Source organism: Xyrauchen texanus, chromosome 30, assembly GCF_025860055.1.
Source record: "Xyrauchen texanus isolate HMW12.3.18 chromosome 30, RBS_HiC_50CHRs, whole genome shotgun sequence".
NCBI lineage: Eukaryota > Metazoa > Chordata > Actinopteri > Cypriniformes > Catostomidae > Xyrauchen > Xyrauchen texanus.
The window spans coordinates 36,213,725-36,230,974 of record NC_068305.1 but is presented as its reverse complement, the minus strand read 5'-3'; the positions used below and the strand labels follow the sequence as shown (position 1 = coordinate 36,230,974).

Genomic DNA, 17,250 nt, shown 5'->3' with positions numbered 1-17,250 from the left:
TTGACACAGCTAAAAGTCTCTTTGAAGTTAGGGCATGTTATCTGGCCTATGTCAGCCCATCTCTCCACAGATGAGCCTATAAAAGGTTTCAATATTAAAGCAATTCTCCAAGCACACCGCTCTGTGTTCCAAAGAACCCATTGAGCAAATTAAATATCCTGCAAACCACACAATCCCCACTGGGTCAAACAGAACGTAGGAGTTTGTCTGTGTTTGGCTCACACTACTAACACTCTTATATCCCAATTATTTTTCATCTTTGCAGTGGCAGCTAATGTTATAGTTTACAATGGTATGTCACCATGTTATTTTTGGGGGGCAGAGAGTTTTCTAGCTCTCTCCATTTAATGCCAAAATATTATTTATTTTTTTCTGAATCTTTGCTGACAGAATACTTGTACCCATGTGAGAAATTATAGTCCATGTTTGTTTTCAAAGATTCCTTTAGGGGCAATATAGTGTAAATGAAGTAACTTAGCATTAAATATGGTGCAATACAGCATAATGTGTTATTGGTCCAGAACTTTACAGCCTAATTGGTGGTGCTTGTTAGTGTTTGGTAAGGAAAGCCTCACTGTTATTAATGCTCATACTTAGTATAATGGGTTTGTTCAGAGACAGTTTAGCCAAGAAAGACCACTGCTATTAAAATGAATGGGAGGAATAGGAACGGCCAACGAATGCAGAAAAGGAAGTCCTGCTTTACAGGTAAAAGAGCCAAATCAGCTTTAGATATAGACACCCACTACAGTTTGTGTATCTTCCCAACCGTTCAACAGATGACGCCATCGCCACCACCCTCCATCTGGCCCTCACCCACCTGGATAAAAGGAATCATACGTTCCAATGCTGTTCATTATTTATATTGTCACGCCGGTTCTCGCGTCCTCCTTGCCCATCTAAATCCCTTTACAGTTATGTACATTAGGCATTCTTAGAAAATCTTTTTGCACTACTCCGATTAGAAATGTGTACTGGTCGGTATTGCACTGTCTCTCGCTGTCTCTTACTGTGCCTATTGGCCTGTTCCTTTTTAGTAATTATTGTACTGTCCCGTACTTGTTGCACACGTTTGTACGTGCACTTTATATAGGAATGTGTAGGTCTTATTTAGTCTGTGTAGTCTCATGTGGTTCTGTGTTTGTCCAGCTTGAACAATAATGTTTTTTAAGCGTGATCTAAGATAAAGAAGTACAATTTATGATACTGTTGTTGTCAGATTTGACTGCTGATTTGAAATATGTTCTTTGATCATAATCTTGAGTAAGAGATTTTGGTCTTTCTCCATTCAAGTAGATAGGAGCTACTTTTATGCCACTTTTATATTGAAAAATAGCTGCCCAGATATTGTTTTAAACCATTGTTTTACACCTTAACAACCACCTAGTGACCAACCAGTGCACCCTAACATCCAACTAGTAACCACATAATGACCACCCAAAACACCCTAAAACCCACCTTGCAATACCCTATTGGCCAGCCTGAACACCCTAAAAACCGTCAAGCAATGCACAATACCACACAGAACATCCTAACTATAAAGGGGGTCTTACACTGGATGTGTCTGGCAGATGACATGGCGCATTCTAAAATTCGAATGCTGGCGCTAGCCATCTGTCGGCGGCGCCCAGCTACGAATCGGGGGGCTGCTTAAATTTCTGCTGCGACACAGAGCGCATATTGTCCATTAAATTCGACCCAAATCATTATCAAAGGACATACATAGATTATTTACTCTAACATGTTTCATTCTTGAAGAAAGGAAAATCCTTGTTAACTTTTGATTTTAATGTCTGCCAATTGAACCGCATCGACGTGCCCTGTTTTTGGGCAAAGGGAGATACCTGTGCCGTGTCCTAGCCGTGACGCGACACAGCATGGTGCTTCTCGTCCGGTGTGCTAGCACCTTAACTATGTTTTCTCTCAAAGTTAGAGAACCCAATTTAAGATTTATTTAAATAAACAAAAGCAAATACACAAAAACAAACCAATGTAGAAAAAACTACTGAGAACAATGCAAGACAAAGACAGGGAAAACAAGAGGGCATATATGCAGTACACTGTGAATAACGAGGATAACAAAGCTAACTGACCACCCAGAACACCCTAACAACCATCCAGCAATGCCCTATTGCATTGCTTATCAATCTTTTCAGGTCATGTACCACTTTCGATCAAATCAGAACTTTCAAGTACCACCAATGTTTACTCAAATATTTTTTCAGCATTCAGCAAATATATAATGCCTTAACCACCCAGAACACCCTAACAACCAAATAGTAACCGCATATTAACAACCCAAAACACCCTGAAAGGCCCTAGTGACCACAGAATGCTCTAACAACCAACTTGAAACCACCTAGTAACCACCCAAAACACCCCAACATCTAGCAACACCCTAGTGACCACCATGAACACACTTTAACAACCAATTATTAATGCAGTAGTAACTACACGGAACACCCTAACAACCACCTAGAAAAACCCTAGTGACCACTCAGAACACCCTATCAACCACTTAGCAACAAGTCCACACCTAGCAACATGCTAAAAACCACTCCAAATGCCTTAGTATCGGCTTAGCATCGGCTTAGCAATGCTGTTGCAACCACCCACAGCACCATTGCATTGTGGAGTTTTGCATTGACAAATATTGCTTACATTTTCTTCCAAAAATGTACAAATGTATTTTTCACTTTAGAAATCTAAATAAAACTTTTGAACCCTTAATCAAAATTTTTATAGATCCAACAGATGGACTGGCATGCGTAAAATTGTCGTCAATCAAAGACAAGAGGCGTTGGCAGAGTGAACAACAGCATGTTTTTATGTAGATCAGACTGCAACTGTAATGAATCTGAATTACTCAAAGGCCATTTGCAGTTGAAAATGCATATGGTGAGCTTCATTTGCACATCAGACACTGGATGGTGATGACAAGCCTTCATGTGTGACCTTCACATTTAAATGATTTTGAGTGGCGCAAGAGGAGACGCTGACATACACAGAACAACAGAAACAAAAGCATGATCGCTTTGTTCGTCCATGCGCTTTGTCTTAGGTGACACGCACAAAGAATAACTGTAGTGCAAAGACTTGTGTGCAAAAAAAGCAATCACAATTTGTCAATAAGAGATGATTAAATACAGTTGACATACATGAACAAGTGGTTTGATTCACTCTGAATGTTCCAGTGGGCATTTTAAGAGTAACTGATGTAGAATGCACACAGATTTTCAATCAATTGAAAATGATTGGTATTCATGTAATTGAACTATACAAAGCATGAGATCTTACTTCAATCATAATGTTGCTGTGCTTTGATTAATTGAACAGACTACTTTCTACATTTACATTTATGCATTTGGCAGACGCTTTTATCCAAAGCGACTTACAGAGCCCTTATTACAGGGACAATCCCCCTGGAGCAACCTGGAGTTAAGTGCCTTGCTCAAGGACACAATGGTGGTGGCTGTGGGGCTTGAACCAGCGTCCTTCTGATTACCAGATTACCAGTTATGTGCTTAGACCACTACACCACCACCACTCCTGGCATTCTAAGATGACTTTCTAAGAGACTTTTTCTTTTCAAACATTGAAACGTTTTAAGAAAAATGAGTAAATGATGACATAATTTTCATTTTAAATGAGCTATCCCTTTAAATATACTAGAATGTTTTAGGATTTTGTTGGTAACTTGCAAAAGTGTAATGTTTACCTAAGGGCAACAGTCCTAAAATGGAATCATTCGCATTGCTGCTGTCAGCTTGAACTCCTGTCCTTTTCTTTTTTACAAGACTTTCCTTGTAAAAGACATAATCTGAACAGCCGTAGGGCAGCATTGGGTTAACTTCATTGACATTCACCATTACAGATCTAAACTGAACGATGCAGTCCTCTCTCTTTTCCCCTCAATTCATTTGGTTTTCCACAGCAGAGAATGCCGCAGGTCATGCTGAAACGCCAGGCTGATGCTTAAACCTTCTCACATCATGTTATCCAAATGGAAGATCACGTCCATCGCCCAGAGACATGAGGGATCAGGTGTTCAAATGTCACATCTGTGTGTTTGGCCTCTTTAAATATCTCTGTCACTGTGAGTTCTCATCTTGATCATCTTGATCGATTTCTGATAGGGCACCTGGTTTTGATCAGCCGACCCAGAGGGTAATTCATGAATTGAAGAGAATTAGCAGGTCATCTTTGTTGTGGAAGTGTTTGGAAAGACTGAGTTAAGTCACTTAATTGGCTAATATTGTTCTTCATAGCAAGGTATCAGCTTCCCTCCAAAATTATTTCCCTGGAGGATTACATTTATCAGGTTATGAAAAGACTGGATGCTGGCATTATCACAACTGTCTGTCTCTCTATAGCATAAATAGTCAAAATTATGTTATTGAAAGGTTTTTATCCAACATCATAATGATGTCTTTTGCATTGATGCATTTACACTTATAAATAGGGTTCTTCGATGGTTCTTAGGTTGAAGAACTTACATTTTGAGCTGAACAAAGGATCTTGAGTTGCCAAATGGTTCTTTGGATATTAAAAAAGTTCTTGATCGCATTATAGGTTCTTTTGATCAGCATTTTGGTTTCTGGTTTACTATAGAACTAATCAAGAGTTCTTTGTGCCGCAATAGTTTGACCGTTATGCTCTCTCCTATGGTATATCTGTGGAAGTTGACATTGCAGTATAAAAGAATCTCTGGCAAATACTCTCTTCAAACTGTTGTTCTGCCATGACAGTTGTGGACTTGAAAGGGAAAACTCAACGTAGAAGCCAGACAGTTCACACTAATGTCTGCTATCCACCTCATTTTGCAACACGGAAGTAAGTGGCTACATTCAGCAATGTAAATAACTAGAAGGATAATAATACCAGAATGTAGTGCTAGGGGATTATAAACTATCATACAACCACATGATATACTGCAGAATAATATCCTAATGTCAGATCATTTTCCAAAAGAATCAGGGATTTCACCATAAATCTGCATTTATGGTGAAAGAGTAAGCTGATCATTCACTTGTTGCTGTGTGTTGTATTACTTTACCAAAGGCATGACGATGCAGTATTTTTATGTCGCTGTGAATCTCCATTCATATGTACCTGCATAACTTCCGATTATCCCTTTATTTATTTCCAGAGGCGATGTTTCATAAGCCATGCTGAATGTGGATCTGCATGTCTGTTTACTATACACCACTAAGAAAGAGAGAATGCTCTCTGACAAGAACAGAGAGAATAATGCATTTATTATTTTTCCAAGATGAAACAAGATGCAGTTTTGGTGTGACAGATGAAGCTAAGCATTTCAGCGCCTGATCTCTCATTCATTCTGCTTGTGCAACAGCACGTGATAAAACGATGGCAAAATGCAATAAATGGTAAAACTATACACGCTCCAAACTAATGTGTTTATGAAAATAATAATGAATGATTATAATATGATAACATGTATTGCTAGCCTGCAATATAAAGCAGTATAAATATGTTTGTATCGCTGAAACGGTAGGTGGCTTATACTGGAAGAGGTCCACATTCAAGTTTGATAATGGCGACGCCCTTGTCATGCTGAAACATAAGGTATTTAGCGCCCCTTGTGGAAACATTGAGAATGCAATGCGCACTTCCGGCAACAATGTTGGTTGCATAGCTAGAAGCGCAAATATTCCCACAATTGACCAATGTTTTGACCTAATTCGTGTTTATTTGATGTCACATGCATTTGAGTAGGATAACCTTTTACATTTTTGACATAATGTTGCTTTAAGGCATTAAAGAAAACTAACTTAATGGATCATAATCTTTGATTTGATATGATTTTTGTTTGTGTGTGTGGGTTGGTGTGTGTTTCTGAATTACATTAATAAAAGCACATAAAATGCTCTTGCTCTCAAACACCACCCATGTGTGATAACAGATCAAATTAGGAATAGTTGTAAATCCATGTCACAAAAAACCAGTAACAAAATGTCTGTGGTCAGAGGTGGTTTCTTTCAATTAAGGAACATTGCAAAATTGAAACCCTGTTTAACTTTTAAGGACATGGAAGTTGTTATACATGCATTTATTTCCTCAAAATTAGATTACTGCAATTCATTGCTCTGTGGCATTTCTCATACTTCACTGTCACGTCTGCAGTTAGTCCAGATTGTTGATAACAACATATCTCTGGTGTTAGAATCTCTTCATTGGTTTCCGGTCAAATTTAGGATTCAGTTTAAGATTGTATGTTTTACTTTTAAGGGATTACATGGCATGGCTCCTCCCTATATTACGGATCTCCCTCCACATCACACACCTTCTAGACTATTAAGGTCTTCGCAGAGTTTACTTTTAATGATCCCCAAGTCCTGTTTTAAGTCAAAGGGAGATCAGGCCTTGTCAGTGGCAGCTCCATGACATTGGAAAAGCCTTCCACTACATAACAGGTCATGTACATCAGGACATTTATTTTTTAATTTTATTTGAAGACACTAATGTGGGTTGCTTGCTTTATTATGTGTTATTGTATTTTATGTGTTATTGTATTTTAAAGTGCTTCAAATTATAGCATAAACAGATAATATACATACAGAATGTTCAACATGTGTTGTTTTTAAATGTGCTATAGAAATAAAACTGATTGATTGATTGATTGATTGATTGATTGATTGATTGATTGAAAAGAAAATGTATTATTAAAAGCAGAGTACAAACCCCCTCCCCCTTTATAAAACACTCAAAGGCTTTCCGAATGTATATCAGCGGTAGGCTGATTTAGAATGATAATAAAAAATAAATTAAACGAAGACTTAGAGGGGATTAATACATTTTGAACAATTTACTGCCTTTTCTTGATTAATATGTATTCTTGTAATCCATAAAAGTAACTGTAATCTGTTAACAAGTATTTTAAATGAAAATGAATCTAATTACAAGTACTTGATTTCAAAATCCAGATTACATGTAATCCATTACTACCCAGTCATCCAAGTGCCACAGTGATGTAACAGTCACAAACTTCAGCAATCCAAGTGTCATTGCAGTCAGATAGACTCTCTGGAATCCTCGTATTCAGCAGCAAAACACGTTTGTTGTGTTGGCCTGAGATTGCTGCCTGTGTCTTGGATGAAATTTTAAGTGGTTTCATTGGGTGAAGAATGAATAACTCTTCCACTGAGCACCTCCACTGTCTTTCACAGTTGCGCTGTTGCAGTCTGAATTATCTAGTCTGCCTGAATGTTTAAATCCTCACACATAAACCTCTCTGGGGTTTTCATAATAAGAACAGGACTCAAGGCTGGAATTCTGCAGATGTGCGCAATCTTTCCCAGTGCCTGTCTCACTTTGCATTGTGTGTCTGGTTGCGGTCTGTGTGTATCTATCTATCTAGATTGAACAAAAACTTGAGGGTTTGATTCAAATTATGTTTTGCAAGGGATGCATATAATTAGGTGCTGACGTATGTTAAAAAGGATGCTTTAGTTGTGTGTCAGGCAGCTTTTTGAGACAAGAGAGATAATACAGTCCCACATCAACACAAAGAGCAGCTTGCAATAGCTTTTCTCATCGGCGAATGCATAAAAGAACAGAAAGCATTCAGTGCGCACCTGCAGGAGTGCTTGTGTATACTAGCCTGTACCCATGTCTCTTTGCGGTGCACACCCTTTGAAAAGACCATCATATGCAAAACCCTCCAAAACAGCTTGCAAGACAAATAACTGGTTTTTGGTCACTGTTGAAGTACTTTTTCTTATCCCATGTTAATATGCACAGAGAACTGTAAGCAAGCAATTCGTAGATTGACTTCCCACAAATGTGTAAACACGGTCATGCTATCAAGACATTCCTCTGCTTGTTTGAGAATCCCAACTAACCTAACATAGCAACATTGGCTCAACAAATGCAGTGAGTTTAGGGTGGGACAACACATTTGACCAGCCAAGTGTTCAGGAAAGATTCATTGTTTTTGCAATTCCTTTTGATACCACAATTAGAAATTTGCCTCCACAGAAACTTTGTATGCACCTTCCCTGACTGACAGTGAAATAATCAAGGCTCACTACCCCCATATACTGTAAGTGTGTGAAGTTTGTCAATTTCTGTGTTTTCACCAGGCCATAGGAGTGCAAATAGCCACACTGTGTCAGGTGATATTTACATAATCCGTGCATAATAATGTAAATAATGTAGGCCTACTCTATATGTGATATGTCTAAAGTAGATGCTGACAAAGCGCTCTGGAATTTGATGGAGCAGCTGTCACCCAATTTATTCACAATTCAACCACTCGCCCTATTGAAAGCATGACCATATATGCAAAACAACAGAACCTGAATTTGCCAACAGAGACTGGAGCCATGCTATAATGAAGTTCGTGGATCCAAAAAAGAAGATCAAAGCTACTAAACCATTCAAAGTGCAGACTCCCTCTATATGCCGCTTTGGCCTCTGCCTTTTGTTTCAGTATGCAAATTACTTTGATTAAAGCCTAACAAACTAGATGATATCCCGGGGACCCATCTGAGCCATCTCAATTAGCAAATCTATCCACAGCTTGAATGTACTAGGCCACTTTTGCACCCAGCACCTTTTCACTCTTTATTGTGTCTATGTATGTAGAGTGCTGCACTAAAGCTTCACTCTTTTTTGTCTGAATAAATTCTGAACAGCGATTTTGGCCTTAGAGGCAAGATATCTTTGTAATTCATCGTATTGGAATACATCGTAAGTTTCAAAGCTATATAGGGGCATGATAGACGTGATTTGAGAATCTGCTTCAAAGCATGCCAGAACTATTCCAGTGTATGTTTTTCAATGAGAGGGACAGAAATGACAATATACATGACAAATACAGGGATACTGCAGAGAGTAATGCATGTGTAAGACAGGTCTATGCAATTAAGGCTAAATTATTTATGAGACACATTAAGCAGTCAATAATTAAAAAACATTTATCAACTCATTCACATCAGTCAGTCTGACAGGGTCATTAATCAGTCATACAGATATATCTCATGATGTAGGTAATTAAACTGGCAAAAAGCAACAGCAGTGGAGAACTGGACAACAACAGAAGTGGAGAGAAAAATTATACTTTATGGAATATTCTGGTTCAATACAAGTTAAGCTCAATTGACAGCATTTGTCACATAATGTTAATTAATTCAAAAATTAATTTAGACTTGTCCCTCGTTTATTATATATATATATATATACACAATGGAAGTGAATGGGGCCAGTCTACTGTATGAGTGTTAAAAATAAACACTTTTTTTTTCAAGTATAGCCATAAGACATAAACATTATATGTGTTGTTAACTTGATTTTAGTGTGATAAAATCAGGGATTTAACAGCATTACAGTGTTTACCAGCTTACGGGGTGCCTGCCTCAAGTTGTCATGACAACAAAGTTGCAATATTGGATATAACTTTACACAAATAATGTAAGCATGCTATTTTATCACACTAAAGTCATTGTCACAATGGACACCTGCAGTTTATTGAAACTGACTTGACTAGAACAACAATAAAATAAAAAGAATTAGCTACTGTAGCAAAGAGGCCTCCTTCCAAAACATTTACATTTATGCATTTGGCAGACACTTTTATCCAAAGCGACTTACAGTGCACTTATTACAGGGACAATCCCCAGAGCAACCTGCAGTTAAGTGCCTTGCTCAATGACACAATGGTGGTGGCTGTGGGGTTCGAACCAGTGTCCTTCTGATTACCAGTTTACCAGTTATGTGGTTTATACCACTACACCACCACCACACCTTAGCAAACATTAAAAAATGTCAAGATGTGTTTTTGGTCACAATAAATTGTAACTATTGAATAATTACAACATTTAAAACACATGGGACAATCTGCTCGGACATTCCTCCATTATATTTATTAAATAAAAATATTCTTCCCTGAAAAAGGCTTATTAATATGATATTTTATTGTGATTACTTGTTTACCCAAGAGCTCTTACAGAGAGTTTAGAGGCTTAGTTTAGAATTATACAGAAAACAAGCATTTGTGTAATTGCGTTTTAGACTCAAAATCTTATAGTTACCAAGAAGTTACCCTTGTGACAACTTTCCCATGTGACAGCTAGCCCTGATCTCCCTCATACCGTTTTCATTAACTGAGCCCATAAAATCACCGGACTGTTAAGGTCATATATGATATATTATACAGACCGCTAAATGTCAATGCAATGCCGGGTGCATCCGGATCTTCAGTGTGGGTTACAATGCATATAGAAGATTATAGACAATTAGTTTTTAAATCTCCCATTTAAAGCGAGGTCTCGTTAAGCTTTCACATGGGGCGTGACGTAAGCAACCAACAAGCTCAAGAGCTCCGATCTTGCGTCCCACAGAGCGCGCAAAACAGACGCAGCTCGCGCTACGAACTGCAGCACCGCCACCGAGATTCCCTCTTTACAGAAGACACACGCCTCCTGGATAAAGACAACACCAGAAAAACATTTGCATTCACCATGAAGTTTGTGCTTTTGGTCTCTTTGATTGTTTACCTCACTGCAGGTAAGCGAAATTCCAATGCATATAAATAATAATTTCATAAATCATTTCAGCACCATGGTCAGCGACAGCGTACTTTGCTGCAGAGCATTAATAAATAGATCATGATGAAAACGTTTCATTCTGTTTTGCACAAGTAATACGTAGATGACTAATTCTTAAGGCGATTTTGAGATAAATAAGAGTAAAAAAAAATGTCTAGCATTAAGATGAGCACACATTTAATACAAGGCTTTTTCTATCCCAGATGGAGAGTCCATACCAGTTGAGCAGGACACCAGGAGAGAAGATCTGGTAAGCTGTAGCGTCTATATTTTACAAATCAAGACACGTAGTTTTCTATTTGTCTTAGTTTATGAATTGGTTATTGACAAATTAGGTTGTCTCAGATGGAAAAAAATGAGAAATCTTTTAAATTCGTTTAAAACACATCTTTGAAGTTTGTAGAAATTAAATATTTGTGCCCAGATTTCATTCATAATAATTAATTAATTAATTAATTAATTAATAATTTGTTTTTATGACTTTAAAAATGTCAAGTGGCATAACCATTAAGCATAAGTTATTATTATTATTAACATACTTTCCTTGCACCTTCAATTCACATGTGGGTACATAATCTTAAAAATAAATAAATAAATACAGTACTTTTCTTTATTGATTATGAATTTTTGAGTCACAAATATCAAGACATTTTCTTAGGGTCATTTCATTTGATCTGAACAAAATGTGCCTTTTCAAAAAAAAAAGTGTAAAAATATATATTTTAAAATACACAGAGTCGAAAGGGTCTTTTAAATAAAGGGGATTTTAAAATATTGATTTATTCTAATAATATATTTTTTTTAAATCACAGTTTTTTAAAATAATAATTTAAAATATCATAACCTACATTTGCCAACATTTGTCAAGAATTTCAGTGTGTAATGGGACATTTATTTTGTTATACTGTCTTCAGATGTTTACACTACTTTAAATCACAGAAAAAATATAAAAACGACTTTGAACTCCGTTCATCATTGGTTTGTGTGAATAGCATTTTTGTATGTATTTTTTTAATTACTTTATTGATCCAGACAAAAACCAAAAAATGTGTCACATAATTGATCAGCATATTATTTCTTCTCAGCTTACCCAGTGTTTAATTCAGATCCTTTCTAAGACACTGTATAAAACAGATGCTTCTCCACTGCATCCAGAATGCAAAAACATCCTCAAAGCAGGTATGTTGTTGTTGTTGTTGCTTATTGCCTCAATCTTTTGTTTAAGCATGAAAACATTAATTTAATGTAAGAATGAATTGTTATTTTATTCCATTAAATCAATAATTTTGTTTATTGTTGGCATAACATTGTTTGCAAAGTGATTCGGCATGTAAATGTATTCTAAATACCATTTGGACATATAGTTTGAGAACAGTCAGACTTTGTTATTGTCATCATTTCTAACCAGTCCAATGCAGTAAATTATGCTTGGATGGGTCAGTTATGGGTCAGTGGTTTCATTTTCAGACTCTGTGGACTAACAATCAGTTGTACAGTTGCATTCGTTTAAGAAGACTGTGTTGATTTACCGTTGTGATCAAAATGTATGACCAATTTATGCATAAATCCATGGTAAATACTCTTCCTGCAACAGTATACATGCAAAAGTGAAAATGAGTAATAAGGTATGAGCTTTGTTTTGTTCCCATTTTATTTCTCCTTAAATTCAGAAACAGCTCAAGAGGAGGTGAAAAAATCAAGCAAAGAGTCTAAAGTCAAGGAGAAGGAAATCATTGAGGATCTTCTCAAAGCTGACAAAGAAAATCACGAGGAGTTGAATGATGAACGAAGTCAGGAAGAGTTTCCGAGTTTTGTAAAAAGGAGAATCCAAGAAAAGCATGAGGAAGTGGACGATGAACGCAGCCAAGAGGATTTCCCAAGTTTTGTCAAAAGAAGACTCAAGGACAAACGTGAGGACACGGATGATGAACGAAGCCAGGAAGACTTTCCAAGTTTTGTCAAAAGAAGACTCAAGGACAAACGTGAGGACACGGATGATGAACGAAGCCAGGAAGACTTTCCAAGTTTTGTCAAAAGAAGACTCAAGGACAAACGTGAGGACACGGATGATGAACGAAGCCAGGAAGATTTCCCAAGTTTTGTCAACAGAAGACTCAAAGACAAACGTGAGGAACAGGACAATGAACGAAGCCAAGAAGACTTTCCAAGTTTTGTCAAAAGAAGACTCAAAGACAAACATGAGGAGCAGGACAATGAACGCAGCCAGGAAGATTTCCCAAGTTTTGTCAAAAGAAGACTCAAGGACAAACGTGAGGAACAGGAAAATGAACGCAGCCAGGAAGACTTCCCGAGTTACTATAAAAGAAGCAGCAAAGATAAAAGAGAAGATCCTGAAGACGAGAGAAGCCAAGAGGAATTCCCTCAGAAACGTCATTTCTCCATCTTCCACAAGGAAAAGCGTGATAATCCTGATGAAGAGCGCAGCCAAGAGGAATTCCCTCCATACCAGTACAAAAGGAGTCATCTTTTGAGCAATAAAGACAAGCGTGAAGATCCAGACCATGATAGAAGCCAAGAGGACTTCCCAAACTACACCCACAAACGAAACCATGGGTATGAAGAGGAGAAAGAAGAGGATGAGGAAGAGACAGAAAAGCGTATCTGGAAACCCTCACACAGATACCACCACAAGAAAAAGCTCCACAAACGAGATGGAGATTCAGCCGAGGACATGAACTCTGAGGAATCTAAAGAGGTGGACGAGGATATCGTAAAACGATCTCGGAGACCCTCTAGCAGAAACCATCATAAGAAATACCACAAACGCAGTGGGGACTCATCTAAAGAGGATTATGAGGAACAGCCCCTGGAAAAGATGTACAAGAATGCGGAGGAGAGTGAGGAAATAGAAAAAAGGATCTGGAAGCCAACATACAGATATCACCACAAGTTTAATCACAAGCGTGGCGACTCCATGGAATTTGGGGATGAAGATGAACCAAAGACTGCCCATGAGCTAAATGAAAAGAACCATCCCTCAAAGAGCCAGGGTGAAGAAGATGAGCAAAAAAGACACCAGAGCCCTGCAGAACAAGAGCAGGACAGGGAGGCTGCACTGAGGTACCTCACTAAGAGAAAAGAACGAGTTAGAGGAACGCCTACTCAACAAGGGCGACTTGTATGAGAAACGTTCTCCTTGGATTTACCAAGGATACTACCATCCAGCATGGTTCAAGAGAAGCCAAGATGTGAGTCAAAGTACTAGCCCCCATCCTAATAGTAACCTAGCAGAGATTGCTGAGACCCTACGGGACAAAAGAGGTCTGTTTTCTCAAGAGGAACCACTTGGAGAGGAAAAGGATGTGCCACATCAGAAGCTTCTCACACCTGAAGAGGTATAGTATTTTACAAATATTTTTTTTTATACAAAAAAACAGCAAAAGGTGCCCGTGGGTAACTTGACTAATGAGTAGCTGTATCTTCAAAGTGAATTTTTCAATTTCTGCACCACCAAACATAATTGCAAAAATAATGAGTGACACAAGCACATGGATAACTTCCAAAAATCAGCCGATTCAAAAAAAACATGTTAACTTTGATTGGAAAACTTGGATTATTTGATTATTCTGTGCTTTTTCAAAATGTTAACAGGTGTGCGCACAACACTAGTGCACATTGTATAAGCCAGTGGAAACATGGTAATGGTAATCAGAAAAATGTTTTGTGTGCCGATAAACCGTTTATGTCCTTATCTCAATAAAGGAAAGCCATTTAAGGGTTTTACATGACATTATATGTTGTCGTCTTAAGCAAAGTTGCTGTAAATTGTGCATGTAAATGCGCTCATCGGATGTGTTTACATGCACACCAATATGCTGATAACTATGAATAATCAACTTATCCAAAAATAAACAAGGCAAGAAACCCCATTTACACAAGACTAGAAATCATCAGGTTATTCTCAGCTTTTGATGTTAAAACTTAAACAGGCATGTGCGCAACATTAAGAACATAAGCCGATAAAAACAGCGTAAGTGTGTTGCAGGCAACACAAATTTGAGGTAAAGGGCAAAAATGTATGTTTGCCGATTGTTTTTTTAAAACTGTCTCTTAAACCGTTTATGCCCATACCCCGACAAAGAAAAGCTATTTAAGGCATTTACATGACCTTATTAAGCATTATTGGAGTAGAATTGAGCACATAACCACACTGTTTATATACAGTGCCAATACGCTGATTTATCATATATATATATATATATAGTACTGTGCAAATGTCTTAAAATTGTTATTTATTTAAGCTTTAGTGTGTCAATGGGAAATATAAATGTTAGACTCCCATACATTACTTTTGCAAATACAAAAGATTAGAATAGAAGAACAGGGAGCCCTGTAACAGATGTCATGGCACCCACAGAGACCCCCACTGAATACTGAGTTAGTCTGGGATTACATTAAGAGACAGAAGCAACTGAGATAGTCTAACTAGATAGAAGAACTGTGGCAAATTCTCCAAGAAGCTTGGAACATCCTATCTGCCTATCTGGAAAATGGCTAATGGGCCCAATTTGGACAATTTCACTTAGGGGTGTACTCACTTTTGTTGCCAGCGGTTTAGACATTAATGGCTGTGTGTTGAGTTATTTTGAGGGGACAGCAAATTTACACTGTTATACAAGCTGTACACTCACTACTTTACATTGTAACAAAGTGTCATTTCTTCAGTGTTGTCACATGAAAAGATATGATCAAATATTTACATAAATGTGAGGGGCGTACTCACATTTGTGAGATACTGTAGATATATGATAATCATGTAAGATGAGTGCATTTATATGCACGATCTTACACCGATTAAGCAAAACCCGAACACAGGTAATTTTTTCTCACACCACCCCAATTTCGCATTACATGTAAACACCTTTCCAGGAACTCTTACTGGCATATCCAATGAATGCAAGTGTTAGGAACTAGGTCTAGGTGTAAGCAAGCAAACAATGTCATAAGTGCACAAATAAGAGCCACAGCACCATCTTACTGATTCAAAGCATTTCAGAAACAAGGTCAGATTTGATGCATGAAATAGTTCATCCGTGTCTCTGCTTGTTAGATTTCAGCATGAATAAGTGAGAGAATGTGGGTTGACTCTGGAACTCTGAGTTCTTTAGTGCATGCAACTCCAGCTGCACAAAAAAAACAACTGGCAATTACCTCCCAGCATCAACGTTTCCACAGGGACTAATTATCTATACACTCTACTATTACAAAACACCCAAATTATGTGATACCCCTTCACCGCAAACGATGCAGATATATGGCACTGACTCAAGAGTGTAGAGGGACGTCTAGATTCCACAGAATGCCAAGAGAATCATTCCTCATCTTGACAGGGATATTATGTAACTTCAAGTACTTCTCTACATCTTCCCTACCTGGAATGTAGAAATATCAATGACTAAAGCAACAAACTTTTTCATTCATTCATAAACTATAGATAGCAAGCACAAAAATAGTACAGGGCCTGAGGATTGTTTAGGACAAAGCTTTTCTAAGGATTGCAAATAATCTCTCTAGTTTCTTCTTTCAGGTAAAAGAACTTGAGAAACTGGCCTCTGTGGATCAACAGATGAACAAAGCAGCTTAGTTGAAGAACCAGCCACAAACCAGCAGAGACATCATCTTCCTGTGCAGCCAGTTTAGACTTTCCATTAGCTTTATGTGTGCTGATTTGGGCTGCTTTAGTTAATGCATTATTAAGTCTTACTCTATTACAATTACAATGCAAACATTGGTGTGATGTCAACGTATGTTTAATGAGAGCATCTAAGAAACAAGAACACGTCTACAAAGAGACAAAACTCTGTATTCTTTATGCTTGACAACAGCGTTCATGTTATTTATTTCTTTATTAAATAACCTACAAGAACTAGAAAAAGAAAAATGGCTGTTTAATATAACCTGCAGATTTGAAATGACACATTTAAGAGCATGATACTTCATACCTGTGAAAGTTTAAGTATGTTAAAAATAGCTATCGTTTAATGTTGTTCAATAGAATCGTCGCATTCTTGATCGTTTGCATTTAATAAAACGTGCTATTATGAAACCAAAGCTGATAAATGCACTTGTGTTTTGATGTTGAAATCCTACAAAAACATGAAATAAATATATTGTTTACTGGTGTAACGATATACTTTATGGTAAATGGACTGCACTTATATAGCGCCTTTTTAACCTTAGCGGTATTCAAAGCGCTTTACACTGCATCTCATTTACCAATTCACACACTCACACACACACAATGACGACAGAGCTGCCACGCTAGGTGCTAGCCTGCCATTAGGAGCAACTTGGGGTTCAGTGTCTTGCCCAAGGACACTTCAGCATGTGGAGTCATGTGGGCTGGGAATTGAACCGCCAACCCTGCGATTAGTGGCCAACCTGCTCTACCACCTGCCGCCCCATTTATGAGCAAAATTTGACAAAAGTGAAAAGGATGCTGAAAACTTAAAAGCATACTTCCTTTTCCACATACAAGATGGGAACAATTTATATACAAATTTTATGTTGTGATAATGCAAATCTTGGCAAAAAAAGAAAAGAAAACATTCTGGATAAGAGACTTTGAATAATAAAGTCTTGCAACTCATACACAGAATAAAGCACTGCCTGAATAGTTTCTTCGACTTAAATTCAACTGAACTGATTGCCTAGGTCG

General features: G+C 37.6%; 1 protein-coding gene across 1 annotated transcript; it reads left to right on the top strand.

Annotated features, from left to right (window-relative positions):
• The first annotated feature begins 10,381 nt into the window (after positions 1-10,381).
• Positions 10,382-17,096, top strand: chgb (chromogranin B). The gene is given in 6 exon segments (XM_052098932.1): positions 10,382-10,530; positions 10,775-10,821; positions 11,657-11,750; positions 12,242-13,674; positions 13,676-13,927; positions 16,120-17,096. Coding segments are annotated over 6 exon segments (1,929 nt in total). The 5' UTR covers positions 10,382-10,484; the 3' UTR covers positions 16,177-17,096.
• Positions 17,097-17,250: the final 154 nt, after the last annotated feature.